The 16,879-nt window shown below is 46.6% G+C and overlaps 1 protein-coding gene, 1 long non-coding RNA gene and 2 pseudogenes across 3 annotated transcripts; 1 reads left to right on the top strand and 3 right to left on the bottom strand.

The window, feature by feature from the left end:
• Positions 1–791: 791 nt before the first annotated feature.
• LOC120713339 lies at positions 792–1,857 on the bottom strand (annotated as a pseudogene).
• A 593-nt stretch (positions 1,858–2,450) lies between these two features.
• LOC120712056 lies at positions 2,451–4,088 on the bottom strand. Its single transcript, XR_005690644.1, has 2 exons — positions 3,801–4,088; positions 2,451–3,227 (listed from the first exon to the last, which is right to left on the bottom strand). It is a non-coding gene; the product is annotated as an uncharacterized LOC120712056 (long non-coding RNA).
• A 617-nt stretch (positions 4,089–4,705) lies between these two features.
• On the top strand, positions 4,706–6,527 carry LOC120712055 (exopolygalacturonase-like). Its single transcript, XM_039997756.1, has 4 exons — positions 4,706–4,872; positions 4,959–5,126; positions 5,233–5,751; positions 5,999–6,527. Exons 1-4 carry the CDS (start codon positions 4,741–4,743, stop codon positions 6,215–6,217), a joined length of 1,038 nt encoding a protein of 345 aa, XP_039853690.1. The 5' UTR covers positions 4,706–4,740; the 3' UTR covers positions 6,218–6,527.
• Positions 6,528–7,259: 732 nt separating this feature from the next.
• On the bottom strand, positions 7,260–13,907 carry LOC120712053 (annotated as a pseudogene). The gene is made up of 11 exons (XR_005690641.1): positions 13,738–13,907; positions 13,598–13,632; positions 13,442–13,483; positions 13,266–13,359; positions 12,929–13,113; positions 11,612–11,874; positions 11,214–11,497; positions 9,786–9,856; positions 9,294–9,701; positions 8,368–8,542; positions 7,260–7,859 (listed from the first exon to the last, which is right to left on the bottom strand). The product of XR_005690641.1 is annotated as a probable galacturonosyltransferase 4 (transcript).
• Positions 13,908–16,879: the final 2,972 nt, after the last annotated feature.

Here is a 16,879-nt window from a genome sequence, read left to right as displayed (position 1 = left end):
AGGGGTAGCAAAGTCTCTCTGCCCATAGCAAGGCAATAGTGGCTGGTTTGGTTGACAGTCAATTTTGCTGTAAATCGTTGTCGATCTAGCTGCACTTATGTCACAGAAAGATAAGCCATCTGAATGTAGTTAGGGGAAAATAGCCTTTACCAAGTGGGCCAAATGGTTAAGAAGTTAGGTTGACTGGGTCATGATAGCAACGAAAACTAACTTCAAGCTGCTATGGTTAAAGGCAGTCATCTTGTGTAGAAACCTGCTAATAAAGCTAAAGGTTTGCAAGCTGCCAGTGGTGACCTGCTGTCAGCTCCTTTACCCGTGGCCAGCACATGCCAGATTGCCAGTCAGCAAGAGCAGCCCAGCCTGAACTTTTGATTTTGAAGCACCAAAGCTCACTCTGACAAAATGTTCAGACTTTACTTGCAACAACACTATCAGTGAGACAGTAACAACATTCAGGCCAACAGTTTTTCTACTTGGGCAATATGTAGGGAACACTGAAGATGATGGAGTCAGTCAGGTATGAGATGAACAGATACCCTTTTTCCTGGCCATTGCCATTGCCATTGCTTCCCGGACTGATGGTTGACCCAACAGCCATACAGAATGTTTTACAACTGGAATCACTGACAATACAATCCCCTTCCCTGGGTAGGTTTGAACCTGCAATCAGTGACCAATCGGACTGCTATCTCTCGGCTCAAATTGCTACCTACATGAATATGCAGGTTAGGGCACCCGCAGTAGTATAGAGAGCATGTTCTCTATAACATCAGCCACATCACTTATAGAAAGCATGGAAGTTTGTGTATCGACTCTCGCTATGTTAAGCAACATATTTTTTCTCTCTCCTAGTTTCTCTTTACCCGGATGCTGACATGGAGCCCTTGTAGAGGCTGCTACTCTGATCTTATCCCCCAAACCCAACAATTATCATGTCAAGTTCCTTAGCTTAGGACAGAGCTCGATCGCTGGTCACACGAAATGGTGCGTCGGGTACTCGTGCTCCGAGCCGTTGTAGTCGTAGTAGAGCCTCTCCCCCTTGGAGATGTCCCTTGTGGCCAGCAGCAGCACCCGGCACTCACTGGCGACGTCGAAGCGCACGCACTTGAGGTTCTGCTTCTTCCTCCCATCTGGCATGCGGTTGATGATGCCGTTGATGAAGCGCACAACGTTGCTGCGCCGGTTGGGGCAGATGACGAGGCTGCGGAACGGTGCCGACGCCGAGAGCAGGGCCATCATGCTGTCGCCATCGTCGTGCTCCCGGTTCTGCAGGTAGTCCACATCGCCAACGTACTCAGTGATGATGGTCAGGTCCCAGATGAACCGGTCCGGTCCGCCTCCACCGTGAACCCCTCCACGGGGTCGTACACCATCAGCAGGGGCGGGCACTCCTCCCGCTCCATCATCCGCTAGCGTCTCCACCTCCTCCTTCGGCAGCACCTGGTGGGGAGGAGAGATCCAGATCGATTCAGCGACGAGGCAATGGCGGTCGGTGCTTGAGGTCGACGGTAACAAGAAAAAAGAAGAAAGGGAATTGGCACCTGCATCCCTCCGGCCTCGAGGACGGCGCGGTTGGCGGAGCGCGGCGCCATGCCGGGCTGGTAGGTGAGGTGGTTGCTGAAGACGGCGCTGGTGGCCATGAGCGCAGTGGAGAGCGAGGCCATCTGGCGGAGCCGCTGCGCGGGGTCCTCGCTGGGGTTGAAGGGCAGCAGCTTCCTCTTCTTGGACACCAGACAACACTGGACTCAGCTAAAACAAATCATTCAAGGGAGATGAGATAACAATATAGCAGCCAAAGCAGGTAAGAGATGAAGGGTTAGATACAGTTGGCTGATCTTTGGCGATCAAATCCAACATGCTAGTATGCTACAAAACCTTGCTTGAGACTTCCAAGTTATTACTGGATCGTGATTCGTGCTACACAAATAGTCATTTTTCTAAATATTTATAATTAAGCAGCATTAACCACTGCACAATCTAGAGTACTCAAAACATGCCTCAAAACCACAAATCATCACTCATATGTACTATATCATTGTTGAAAAACTAAATTATATGGATTTCTTGGCATGTTTAAAAACAAGCAATTTTGTTGACAGCATAATCCCTATAATACGAACTGCACTCTACCCTGTTCAATTTGTCTTGGGAGCCTCAGCATCTAATGGCAGCCCCGAACTCGAAACTGGAACAAGGCAAGACAACGGCTTCCACTGATAGACCAACAATCCCATATATTCAAAAAACCTGCTGGTTGAATATGAAAGGGTAAATTACATATCCACATAATATGCAACGTAGTATAGCAAGAGAGAGAAAAAAAACCATACGGCTGAAGAAGGTTAAAACAATAGCTACTACTTATTTAGCGAGGCAAATACACATACCACTGCCCCTTATTTTTGATTTGATGCAATCTATAATAATAGTAAGTTAAAGCAATATGGCCATCTCTTTTCTGAACTATTTCTTAGTATAAATATCAAATATGAGATCTATTCAGAACATCCAGCATCTTAAGATCTAGTTCTTTTTTAAATCAAGGTCATGTACTGCATCCTTAACTATGTATTTGACACACCACTGTTCCATTAGCTGGAACACATTCGAAACACATGCACCTAACCATACACTGTCAAGATTTATTCAATGTTTGATTTTGGATTTTCAAATGGCTAACAAATAACAACCATAATGAATTTTGTGCGTAATAAAAAAATACACACCAAAATCTTTAGCTGTAAAGTCACCAGAAAACAGAAAACATAAGTGCTCCAAACACACAGGCAATTATAGAAGGATTATTTTGAGATTGTTGTGCTAATAGTTATCAAAATAAGGAAATATAGCAACTGAAGGATTAATGAGTCCAAATAACTAAGAATTGGAGCCTTGTTGATTGACTCCAAGCTAGTTATAGAACAAACCGTTTCAAACATGTCAATAGCAAGGTGTTTCCTGCACTTACCATAATAGTGTTGCACATGAGAAGACCAAAATTAAAGAACCAATTACCCAAATCAGTAAGTGATTAATGACCTAAAAAGATCATGGTCTTGAAGGGATTCATGTACATGGTCACTCTTTGTGCCATTTTTGACATGGCCCTGAGCGCTGAGTTCTCGTCGTTCTTCTTCTTATTGCCGCTTACTGTTTATTAGAAAGATAATTATGATGCAGTGGGATAGGTCAAAACTCACTGTTTCTTATGAGTTTAATTCTTTGATCTACAAAAGAAAACAAACTCTGTTTTAGTGAAAGTTAGAGAATCATACCGAGGTGTATAAATTCACATAGATTGGAACAATTTACAGTAAATATCATTGACTGCTTTAAGTCATGCAGCATCTTTGCAGTCTCTGGATCCATACACCCTGCCTCATATTTGCTAACTCGCTAGAAGTCTTTGATAAGTCTAGAACCACATAAAAAGAGCAATCTGCAGCTTTTATGGAGCTACTCTACAACATCAGAATTATGAAATCAGATATCTGTTTTCCTACAAACTATGTTTGGCCCGCATATTCAAAATACGGAAATTGCAGAGAGTCATCAGCAGTAGAAATATTGGAACCAGATAGACACAGTGCAGTATATTGGTTAAGAAATACATTAATGATTGCTAAAGAGAAAAAAAAACAAATTGATGTTGGTGTGGGCTAAGTAGTGCCCCACTGCCACTTCTCTACTCATGCCAAGAGAGGTATTTGTATTTAACCTCTCCATTTGCCATATTCTATTTAGGGGATGTTGCTAAAAGCTACGTACTACAGAAAGGGGATTGAAAGAGACTGAGTGACCTTTTGCAATCTCGCATCTTATCAGTAAGCTCTTCAAGCTATGTAGTGCGGCGGTTGGCATCCTTGATCTTGTCCAGCTTCTGGAACCCATTCCTGCGAACCAATTAAGCAACACATCAGTTCAATCACACTATGCTACCATTTCCATATAGATGAAGTAGTAGCTCCGCAGACAGCAGGAAAACGAATGATTTTCCCCCTCTACAGATCAATAATTCGATCCCCAAAGCTGCTCGAAAATTCTTCAAGCAAACTGAGATCTAACGAGCATTCATGGAGAACATGAGCAAGAGCAAACTGCAAGCAACCAAAATCGCGGCAAGTTGAATGGTTTGTGGGGGGGGGCGTGTGGGCGTGGGATTGGGGGGGTGGAGAGATGGAACCGTCGGAATGCCCGAGGTGGGGAGGCGCAGGGCGAAACGTGGGTCGGAGGTGGGGTGCGCACGTCCGACGCCGAGCGAACCGGAGGAACGACGGTTTTTGCCGATCGACGGAGAACCGCGCGACGCTCGTCTGGCGTCCGCAACCGCGCGGCGATCGTGGGGCGAACCGCGCGGAGGTGTCGCGGGCTGTTCGTCGATCTGCCGCGGCGCGCGGCGGGCGGAGGTCGAGCAGGTCGCCGGTCGCGGGTTTATGCCGGCCCGTCGTCCCCGGAGGCGGCATCGTGCGCGTGCGTGAGCGAGCTGAGGGAGACTACCCGGCTAGCTAGGACGTACGTCATGGAGGCGCGGTTGGCCCTCGTCGTCGTCGCGCTCCTCGCGTCCGCGCTCGCCGGCGGGGCGAACGTCTTCAACGCCAAGAACTACGGCGCCAAGGGCAACGGCATCGTTGACGACAGCAAGGTCGGAGGCCGTTGGTTGGTTTCTTAATTTTTCTTCCTGTCTGTCCTCCGGTTCCGCGCGGCTCTGATCCGTCGGTGTCGGTGTGCTTGCAGCCTCTGATGACGACATGGAAGACGGCGTGCGGGACGGCCGGCGCCGTGACGGTGGTGGTGCCGGCGGGGATCTACCATATCGGCCCGGTGCAGTTCCACGGCCCCTGCAAGGCATCCACCATCACCTTCCAGCTGCAGGCAAGCCGTCGGTCAGAGATCATCAATCAGCTGCCTGCTGCCAGTCTTTACAACTTGGTCCGTCTGACATGGGATCGTCAGTGCAGGGCACGCTCAAGGCCGCGACGGACCTGAAGCAGTTCGGCAACGACTGGATCGAGTTCGGGTGGGTGAACGGGCTCACCGTCGCCGGCGGCACCATCGACGGCCAGGGCGCCGCGTCCTGGCCCTTCAACAAGTGCCCCGTCCGCAAGGACTGCAAAGTCCTGCCCACAGTGAGCAGCATCTTCTTCTTCTTCTTTTTCGTCGGCCGATCGGCCACTCTGCTTTATAATATATTAACACGACGTACGCCACGCCATGGATGGATCGACGCTGCAGAGCGTGCTGTTCGTCAACAACCAGAACACGGTTGTGAAGGACCTGACGTCGGTGAACCCCAAGTTCTTCCACATCGCGCTGCTGTCCTGCAAGAGCATCAAAATGTCGGGGCTCCAGATCAGCGCGCCGTCCAACAGCCCCAACACCGACGGCATCCACATCGAGCGCAGCGCCGGCGTGTCCATCACGGACACCAACATCGCCACCGGCGACGACTGCATCTCCGTCGGCCAGGGCAACGACAACGTCGACGTGGCCCGCGTGCAGTGCGGCCCGGGCCACGGCATGAGCGTCGGCAGCCTGGGGCGCTACGCCGGCGAGGGCGACGTCACGCGCGTGCACATCCGGGACATGACCTTCACGGGCACCATGAACGGCGTCCGCATCAAGACGTGGGAGAACTCGCCCACCAAGAGCAACGCAGCGCACATGGTCTTCGAGAACCTCGTCATGAACGACGTCCAGAACCCCATCATCATCGACCAGAAGTACTGCCCCTACTACAACTGCGAGCACAAGGTACTTACTACTCATCATCGATTGGACCTTCATTCGTCTCAAGAGACGAAATTAGACCAACTTATTACAAGACTCATTCTCGTCATGGCAAAAGTGCCATAGACTACACGACCACAAGTCGTAGCACCAATCAAATGAACAAGCACACTAAAATCCATACATGTCGATCGGACCTATATACATCATAATGCCGCCGCCGTCGAATCTACTACTACTAATAACTATAATAACTAATGCTGCCTTGCAGTACGTGTCCGGGGTGACCATCACCGACATCCAGTTCAAGAACATCAAGGGCACGGCGACGACGCAGGTGGCCGTGCTGCTCAGGTGCGGCGTGCCGTGCCAGGGCCTGGTGCTGCAGGACGTGAACCTCAGGTACAAAGGGCAGGGCACCGTGTCGTCCAAGTGCGAGAACGCCAAGGCCAAGTACGTCGGCGTGCAGCTACCCAAGCCCTGCCCCTAGGCGTGGCCGAGGGCGCACCTGCGATAGGATTGTTTTTTTTTTTTGTTGAGGGGAATCAATGTCACCCACTCTGGCGCACCTAGCTAGCGAGCTCCAATGTGCGGTGAAGTGAGCTTTCGATTCTTTGGTCGTGTTCTCTAGAGGTTTTATCCCTTTCTTTTTTTTCTTTTTTTGATGGGATTATCCCTTTCGTTTTCAATTTGTTGCTTGTTTTTTTCTTTTTCTGTTTCTTTATTATTAAATTAGCTGATTTTTGAGGTATAACAGAGTTGAGCTGCCAATTTCTGGCACCTACTTGCTTATCAGTGAACTTGTTACTTGCCGTTGTTGTGTCAGAGAGTAATGCCTTTGGTACTGACAGCTCAAGCAAAATCGAACCCAATCGTCGCGTATGAACAAGTGACCATCTCTTAATCCTTCACAACTGATGGTGTTGCTTACAAATCAGTGACTGTATGAAGTCTTTCGTCATTCTGGTTTGCAAGTTAGCCACTCGATGAATTTATAATTCTCTTCAATTTGTTTGGGCAGCAAGGTTTTAGATCATAAGATTTGTTAAATTTGAACCGAGTTAATTTTTTTCTTATTAGCAATCCACACCTTGAAACCCGGTAACTCATTGAAGTGAATCCTTTTATGATTACTGTTCAAGGGAAAATTGGCAACCTTTTTGAAAAATATATTGCCATGGCATGCGTTTTTTTAATAAAGCTGGGTTTCATCGCCTGCTATGATGGCACGAGAGATTGGGAAATTGGATGGCCACGCTTTCCAGTGATATGAGCGAACAAACTGTTGTGCCGTGAAGAAAATGGCAATATGGCATTCTGAATTCTAAGCAACGATGGCTGACCCCTGCACAAAAGCGTAACGCATGCAGCATATTGGGTGCTAATCTAATGGAAACATGTCATAATGTCCAGTAAAAAGATCTTCCGGAGAACAATGTTGATGTAACGATCAATGGGACAATGACAGTATGACACTGATGACTGATGTTTAGCTAGCATTCCACATTTCCACCCAAAAACAGACCCACAGGAAGGGCAACATGATGAGTGCAATATGATATCCAGTTGAATACAATTTGTCATTTGAACTGGACTTCAACATTCTGGTGACCAAAGCTGCACTGAACTATTCAGTACAGAATGGCGAGGTGTTCCACTAAATTTTTGTTTCTTGCTCTAAACCATGTACTTTCATGCATTACAACTATATCTGCAATTATGCAGAGGGGTTAACTGATTAGCAACCAGAATCTAAAACACGAATTAAATGAATACTAGGCTGACTAGACTACAGAGCACATCAGCAAAAAAAACAAGCTATTGGTTATGTCAGGGATTGAAGGTGCAATCTTCCTTTACGGATTGATGTTGCATTCCCGCAGGAAAGGTTGGTCATAATCCAGATACTTTGACCAGTAGCTTCGGAACTTGGGCAGGCCAATCTCTAGCCAGGGCTTCATGTTGCCATTGTAATGTATGGCTGCGGCACATTCAATGTCTCTGCTGTTTACATGGGGGTTGTAACCTAGACCAAGAACATGCCATGACCAGCTGAGTGGGAATGTCTTGTTCCAGAATGTGATCAAACCTGGAGGGAGAGTGCCAAGTTTCCAAAGCGATCTGTCTTGATTCTGCAGTTAAATATGATGTATCATGTATGTTGATCAGGTTAAATTATTCAGTACCAATCATAGTCAGTACACATGACAAAGTGAATAAAACAGACTGAATTCAAAGGCACTGTGTTTGTGTATATGTATTTTCTATGCTTGTGTATATGTATTTTGCTACAGAATATGTAAGCTAAGGTTTTTTTAATTATAATTTTTGCATAATGTAAGCTGAAAACTGAATATGGAAGTTAAATAAAAAAATGCAATGTTGAATAAATTCCTTTCCTAGGGCCACAATAAAAATAATACTTTGCAGATGATTTAGTTCGTAGTGTTGTTGGCATTTCCAGTGCATCCTTTCAAGGTATAGCTTCAAAGTCATACTCGCTACTGAGCTTCAGTACAGACAAAACCCTACTACACACATGCAACAGAGGTAGATTTGATATTCATACATATGTGTAAAACATCAAAAAAAAACTTTGATAAATAAACCAGTGAGAAACGAAGGTTGTGAGCATCTTACAAGCTTCTGCCATGAGTGATAGATTTGGGTTATGTTCTGCCTCTTCCATTCAGCCAGATCAAACACATTCATCCCAAAAGCCCAACCACAAGCATGGGGGGTCAAAATTCTTGGCGATAACAGGATTTGAGAAATTCAGGTAACGATCGAAGCGATGGAAGCTCTCTCCACAAGTCTCAACCATAGTCACAAAGTTCCCGGGTCGAACGGGTCGAGGTCGAGGGTCGAGACTTTGTAAAATTATGGTACGAGAGGGTCGATGAATCCTCTTTGGAACGAGAACCCGAAATTTGGTACGTGAATCCGTGGCTAATGGGTCGATGACCCTAGGACGGTCCTAGGAGTCGAGAGTCGCGACCCCAGTCAATTGAAATACTCCTCCTCTCCTCCTCCTCTCTCAGCCCATATAACAGTCCAGCCCAAGTCTCAAAAAAAAAAACAGTCCAGCCCAACTCCTCTCTCTCCCTCTCCCCTGGTGTGCTCCCAGTCCCAGCCTCCCAATCTCCTCTCTCCCAACGCCGCTTCTCTCTTCCCCTTCTCTCTTCCCCTGCGGATGGAGAAGCCACTGTTCGCACAGGGCGGAGGACGGCGGCCGGAGGCCAGCGCAGTGGAGGCCGGCGGCCGGTGCGTGCGGCGGAGGACGGCGGCCGGCGTGGGAGGAGGCGGTGACGGCCGGCATGGGCGCGGCGAAGGCCAACGGCCGGCACGCGAGAAGGCGGGGGACGGCGGCCGGCGCGGCGGACGACACGGCTGCGGCGTCTGGTAAGCCTACCTTCTTCATCTGCATCTCGTCCCATTTGAGACCCTGCGCAGACGGGGTGGCGACCCATCCTGAATCGGGACATCGATCCCTGTCGTCCCCGACCCACGAATTGGGACGACGATCCGGGGTCACGGATCGCGGCATCGACTCCGAATTCCGTGACTATGGTCTCAACAGCACCATTTACCTTCCCCTTCATATTGATTGACCAGAGGCCAGTCAGATTCCTCTTTACTACTATATCATCATCAAGAAAGACCATCTTGTCAAGCTTTGGATAAATCTCAGGTATGTAAAATCGCAAATGATTAAGGATTGACAAATATTTTGGATTTCAGTATTTCAAATTTGAATCTAGGTTTGCATGATTTGTTTCAAAGTAGTAATCAATCATGGACTGAGACCCAAGTTGTTTGAGCACTGGACTGTAGCTGTCATTTAGCCATGTAAACTCCCCAATGTTCTGTACTTCAATTGTTGCCTTTCCAGGAGGATTAGAAAGGAACCACATTCTCATTGGAGCATAATTCAGTCTGTCAGTTACTATGTGGAAGACATGATCGGAAGGATGCTGCAAACAAATAATTCCATTAAGAATGATGCAAGCTATCTTTCAAATTTTAAACTCATGCATTGAAGTATTCAACATACATACCTTGGCATTTAACACTGTTGAATTAACAACAACTGCTGTTGCTAGTATATTATCCGTGAACAAGGCATAATGTCGGGTACCATGATTAGGGGCACCCTAACTAGGGGACTAAAATCGTCCTAAAAACGCAAACACATGTTAGGCAACCGGGCCCACAAAGGCCTACAGTCTCCTTCCAATCTGGAAGAAAGGAAAGGACTCAAAGAAGCCCAATACGCGGCTCACGTACACAGTGCGGTCCATCCGCACCCCCTCTCGAACCCGCGAGGCGATCTCCGCCTCGCTCGAGGGCTCCCCGCTGAGACCCTCGACAACACCCCGCACTTCCGCCTCGCTCGAGGGTAGCGAACCTACCCTCGGGGTAGCAAGCTAACTCCGCCTCGCTCGAGGGTAGCGAACCCCACCCTCGGGAGAACGGACCAACTCCGCCTCGCTCGAGGCTACCTCTCGGCTAACGGAGTTATTGATCCACCGGCTCACCTACTCGCCTGACGAAGGCAATAAATGCCAACCACTCCACCGCGGAGTGGGGAGTCAGGCGGCGTCAGGCCTCCACGCCGCACAACAGCTGTGATCGGAGTCCCGTCCGCCAACTCCGGTCACTGCTCCGCCATCCCGGACACTGGCGGCACTGTGGGAACCTGCGACGCAGTACAAGACGTGCTCGGCACTGCTCCAGCCACTGTGCTGCCAACTCCTTGTATTTCCTTCGTACTTTCTCCTCCGCAGGAACCCTCGAACGGCATGGGCACAACCTTCGGAAGCGGCTCCGACCATGACAAGGACAAGACCCTGGCCCGCAGGACCCTCAGAACGTCGCCATGCCACGTCTGGAGGACGGTACCCTCTACAACAACGACCACGCCGCCCGCTGGAGCTACAAGGATGCCGGTGCGATCTCCGCAAGGCCAAGGACGACGCCCAGGATGTCTGCTACGCCAGGTGCCGTACCCCGCAGTATACTTTCTACAGTGCTCGATCAGTGCACCCCCGCGATTCAGGGAGAAGACGATGGCTTCCACGATCTCCCCGTACATGTATACCGCCCCTCCTTGTGTCTATAAAAGGGGGAGGCGGGCTCCATCTTAGGGGGGATGGATCCGGTAACAGACAACACTCAGCACCGCTCACAGAGCACGTACGCTCTTCTGAGCCCCGATATTGGCACTCGCCTCAATCAACTCCTCTAGCAGAGACTTCGGAGCTTCCCTCCCTCTCTCGCCTCGCTTGTACCCCCTACTACAGTCACCCCCGGTGCAAGACAGTACAGTGCTCTCGCACACCCCTTTGCTAGACATACGGCCCCACAGCCGGAACCAGGATAAACCCGTGCGTTACTGTGTTGCCTCTTGCATCAACCATCTGGGACGAGAAACACGCAACATCATCACTAGTTGGTGCCGGACCACCGGGTCAGCGACACATAATGATACAGTTTTGGGTTAGTGAGTTTATGTTGGTTTGGGAACTGCTGCCGATCAGGATCCAATGAAATGTATTCATTAGCTAGCCTCAGGGGGAGGCAGTGAAGACCTTTAGGAAGGGTTTTAGCTGCAAGTTGTGTCAGAAAAACAGTCTGCTTGTGTGCATGCAGCTGCTCCTCTGATGAGTGAAGCATAGCTCGAAGCTTTTTGACAACAATAGAACAATTATCCTGCATCTGTCTGCCCTTAATCAGCATCTGCTCCAGTGCTTTAACCTTCTCATTCGCACTGAACAAGTATAGGAAAATGTTCCATAATTATTGCATGCAACTGATTTCTAGGCACGGTATGAAACGGAAGCTATATTTTGAAGCGGATGGACTGAACTGGTGAGAGACTTACTTCTTTGGTAGATCAGTGTCCTTAGATGCATCACCAAGCACCTTTTGGACTTCTCGAATCCTCTGCCTTAAGTCTTTTAGGTACTGGGAATTTGCTCTAATGGATCCAAGGCCAAGGTAGACTTTTGCCTTGATTAACTGATCCTTGATATTCCGGATCCGCGTATCAGGCAAAACAAAGCTTTTAGTTTTACTAGCTGTTAGGGAGTTCTCCGCAACAACCTTGGCAGATGTCTGTTTAGGCATAGTCTCCAGTAAACTTTCCTGTAAGCGGTCATGTGATAAAGATGAAACCATGTAACAAACATAACTGCAACACATAAGATCCACGAAGAACAATTAAATTAACTTTCTCTAAAATAGAATAATCAAGTTCAGCAAAAACATTAGGAGTATGTGATTCCGCACATGGATGAATATTTCACGACATAAATGTATTGAACCTCATTTGGTCAGAAATTGCATATATTATATGTTGGGTTAAACTTTAGGGAATATTAAGATGACGTTCTATAATGAAATCCCATATTAAGAGTTGATTTAATTAACTAATTGGAAGGAAAGGATATTGGAGGTCAAGGCAAAACTTGGCAGGTAATGTAAGCATGTGAAACAAAACAGGCCCGGAAGCCAAATCAGTAAGATTCCAGAACTTTCATATATGTGCCTTATCAGTATCCTGAAGGAAATGAGCAACATACTGAACCAAACACGTGGCATAGCTGTTGACGAACAACAACACAATCAATACCTGTAACTGACAACTGTATGAGAATGACAACAACTCCAACTGCTAGCAGTAATTGACATTGTAAAATGATTAATGTAAACTTGCTTCATTAAGACCCACAGATCAACTAAGGGCTATGTATTCACCCTAAGGTTCTCCATGGCAGCATTTTGCAGGCATTAAACTCATGAAGCAAGTGAGCCACTTAATACTTTACATCAGAATTTCATCGGTTAAGTTTATTCGTGGTATTCCTCATTTCATAGATTGGCAATTGACACTACGATTTGACCTGTTATCCCAAGAAAATGAAAGATATCACAACCCTCCAGCAGCCAGAATGTTCTTAACTTCTTATCCCAACCAGGAAGGTACTGGCCATCAAGGGGTTAGGTGTAATAAGTGCAGAAAGGCTTCGCCTACCAACCGATTTCAAAGCTTGATCTTAACTGATTAACTCTAATAATGCAATCTTCGAAACCTGAAGCTAAATGACAAACCATGGTCCCAAATCTCAGAAAACTAATCCTCAGGTGACAACTCAACTAAAATTTGATAGGATGCACAGAAAGCTTAAAAACTACAAACCTCTGAAGATGACTGTTGCTGTGATCCGGTGGTTTTCACCTGCTCTTCTGAGACGGCACTCACCAAGCCACCATCCTGTGCCTCCCGCCTTGTAACTTGCTCGATCACTTCGATGCCATCAGCAGCAGCCGTGACTTCAGAGAGCACGCGGCTCTTGTGCTCCCCTGCCTTCCTCGATGGCAATTCTACAGACAGTTTGTGTGCAACGATCTCAGAAGTCAGAACACAAAAAGTCAACAACAGCAACAACAACGCAAATCTCTACGAAAGACTTTCTGCGAATCCAGGAACCTACAAACACAAGATGCAATGAAACAAACGGAAGAGTTACCCGCACCTTGGCCCTCAGATTCAGTCCATTCTTTCGACAACCCGCCCAGTTCCTCCGAGAAGACGATGCTGGCAGGTTCTTTCAAAGAGCTCACAGTTTCCTGCATCCAAAGCAAAGGGAAATCTATAATAACTCATCACCCTGGTCAAGAAAAATACCAAAAAAAGGGAGTGAAACTTTACCAGAGGAAGTGCATTTAGCTTGTCTGCCTTGACGCCACGGCCCTAGCACACCATTCAACCCGAAAAGAAACCCGTCAAAACCCCAAACAAAATCCCCATAGAATCCCAAATCCACCGACCAAAACAAAAAAAGAAAAAAAACGAAAACCCACTCACCTGATTCGTGATTGCTCCGGGGAAATCCCGAGTTTCTGGAAAGGAAAAAAAACAAGGCAGCAAAATCGTAAGAGCGCCAATGCCGACAAAAGACGGCCTCAAATCTCGAAACAGATCACGCTGGGGGAGAGCGCGCTTACGGATGGGGTTGAGCGCCGCCGGGAGGCGGCTGGTATAGAGCGCGAGGGGGGAGAGCACCGTAAGAGAGAGGAGGAGCAGGAGCACCGGCCTCCTCCTCGTCCTCACCATCTTGGAGTTTTGGTTTTCTTCGAAGTGTGGGTTTTCGCTTCCCCTCACTGCAAACATTCGGCATGTGTATGTCTAGCAGTGGCGAGTTTTGCATTTCAGTACCTAAGTTAGATTTTGTTTAGGTCCTTCAAAATTCCAAAACATTATAAGATTCTCCATCCCATCGAATTTTTAAACGCATGTATGAAGTATTAAATATAGCTAAACAAAATAACTAATTATACAATTTGTCTATAATTTGCGAGACGAATCTTTTGAGCATAATTAACCCATGGTGGAACAATAATTACTAAATACAAACGAAATTGCTACAGCGCTTTACACCCAAAACTTTATGCATCTAAACAACACCTTAGTTTTTTATTGCACTCTGATCATGGGATGGGGTATGGTTTAGAATTTCAATCAGCTGGAATATATATTTGAATCTCAATGACAGTCGTCTATTTGTCAAAATAGGTGAAAATTATAAAGAACTATCCTACCTATACAAATTTGGAATCAAAATTTCATAGGTAGCACAAATTTTTATTGTGGAGGGATAATGGCTCAAGTAAGGATTTGATAAGATGCGCCTTATAATTTTGACCAACATCGTAAATATATCGAATCTATCATTGCATATACATACCATTATTATTCAAATTGATATTCTTGTGGTCAAGAAAAGATAGATAAGAGAGAACTAAAAAAAGATAGAAAAGAGAGGAATAAATATAGAGTGTACAAGTTTATTATCCATTAGATACAATGTGCTATGGACTTAGATACAACGGCAACAACTTCTCTTTGAGTGCTTGTGTGTGAGGTTGCCTCCCTAGTCACCATATTATTTTAGACTCACAGACATTTATGCCGCCACACCGGTAACAATGTGTATAACATGGTGAGGGATCACCTAGGCAATGACTGACGATTAACACACTTAATGATTGTGAGTGGAATGGACCACGACAAAAGGTTGATTGAGTAGGAGAGGATGGCCTGTTAAGAGACCATAAGGTGAGGGAGAAGAAGAGGATGATAAAAGGAAACAAAAAAGTGACAAGCTTAGTGTGTGTGTGCGTTAAATATCAGGGTTTGTGAATTATACTACTCCTATCATCCTGAGCTGCCAAACTCGTAGAGATATATACTCCCTCCATTCATTTTTGATAGCTATATTTCAAAAACTTAAATGTTCAAAAATGATAGCTATATTTACTATTGGTATGGGTTGTGACAATAAATAGCACTAGTTACAAGGAGTTTCCAGTTAAACCATTGGAGGACCAACAAAAAAGTCTGTTGCATTTATTAGATTGATAAGCACACTTGTGGTGCCCTTGGTCATTGTGTCATATGGAAATATATCAATCAAAACTGAATAGAGGGAGTAACAACCATTGTTGACGCCACGGGCAAGGCGATAGCATTTTTTTTTTTGAGATTCAAGTGATAGCATGGTTGCCAAACCCACGCGCGGTTCGGTGCCGGTGCACAAAGGTGCTTTTCCCACGCTGCACTCGATTTCTATTTGAGCTCGCCGCGGTACATTACAGGAGGTAAGCCGCGAGAACGTGGCTACGCTGGAACGTCATCATGAGAAAATACGAAAAGAACCGCAGAAAAGTGACCCCGTCCATGCAATCAGTAAACCAGCTACAACCTAACCCGATCATTTTCCTCGCCGGTGCTCTCCTGCGGTAGAAGGACGACACAACCTAAGGACCTGCTTGCAATTTCTGCTGCATCCCACGTGTGGGCCCGGGCTCTTCTTGCACGCACCCCAAGACTGTGTGAACGAGGAATAGTGCATTTTTTTCGCATGGAGAAAAAAGAATCATGGCGCACGCGCACCAGATCCGGGTTGGCTCTTTGCGACTGCGATGGTCTGTCTCGTCTCGCGTGTAGTAACGGCATGTGCTCCCATTCCGTTGGATTTTTTTGTTTTTTTTCCTGATACGACGGATGGAGGAGAGAGTGGCCGGTTCTTTTCTAAAACAAGTAGGTTGAGAAAAAAAATTTGTATGCATGAAATACTAAATAAAGTATATTTTCAAAATTTCTTCACGGATGAGCGTAATTTTTCGCAACGAATCTAATGACGGTAATTAATCGTTGATTGGCTATATTAGTGCTACAGTAACTATTCTCAAATCGCGCGGTCATATGCCTCATTAGATTCGTCAGGATTCCTAGCGCATATGTTCTGAAGTTGGTTTTGTAAATTGACTTTATTTAATACCCCTAATTAGCGGTCAAGGACGATTCGTCAGGATTCCTAGCTCATAAGTTCTGAAGTTAGTTTTATAAATTAACTTTATTTAATACCTCTAATTAGCTGTCAAAGTTGATTCTAACTAATTCTAAAAAAAACCAAACTGGGCAAAGTGTCGGTCAGCCCTGCGTGAGCTGCGATCCGCATGTGTACGAGGGCATCAGTAGTGTTGACTATCGAGGCTTGTCGTGACGGCGAGGCCGCCAGCCTATGCCTCTGCAGGATGGATACGGAATCTGCTGGCCAGGCTCTGTGCTGAGGGTACATCAGATTGCTCTGATAGTCCCGTTGAGGTGGCACGATTAAGAATAGCAATCAGTTATTTCTGTCGGCTGCGGCTGGTGGCTGGTGCTGGTTTGTTGTAAAAGAAAATTACTGTTGACTGGCTGGTAGTTGGTGGCTGATGCTAGCTTGGTGTAAAAGAAAACACGGTTGGCTGGCTGGAGAAGCGGCGAGCCCTGCGTGACGGCGAGGCACGATTATGTAGTTTGAATTAACAATGTGATAACAATTATCTATGAATGACGAACCTTCTCTGGTGGGGACATGATTCTATTTTTGCATGTTCCCATTATTAAAGTATGATTGAAGAGCCTTGTAGATTCCTAGAGCTGTCAGATTGCTTATGGCCCCATTTGGTTACCGTTCTAGAGATTCTAAAACGGGTATTCTAGTGCATGCATGACGGGCATATTCTAGGGAAAGGTCAGGTATGCTAGGAAAGGACGGTATGGGTTACCCGGTACATAAGTTGGTTGGAGAACTGAGTTCGA

Source organism: Panicum virgatum, chromosome 6K (assembly GCF_016808335.1).
Source record: "Panicum virgatum strain AP13 chromosome 6K, P.virgatum_v5, whole genome shotgun sequence".
Lineage (NCBI taxonomy): Eukaryota > Viridiplantae > Streptophyta > Magnoliopsida > Poales > Poaceae > Panicum > Panicum virgatum.
The sequence above is the reverse complement of the archived record's forward strand: the minus strand, read 5'-3'. Positions and strand labels throughout refer to the sequence as shown.

Coding starts and splice junctions, on each gene's coding strand:
- LOC120712055 (XM_039997756.1), top strand. CDS start 4,741: ATGACGACATGGAAGACGGCGTGCGGGACGGCCGGCGCCGTGACGGTG. Junction 4,873..4,958: donor CCATCACCTTCCAGCTGCAG/GCAAGCCGTCGG, acceptor TCGTCAGTGCAG/GGCACGCTCAAGGCCGCGAC. Junction 5,752..5,998: donor ACTACAACTGCGAGCACAAG/GTACTTACTACT, acceptor GCTGCCTTGCAG/TACGTGTCCGGGGTGACCAT.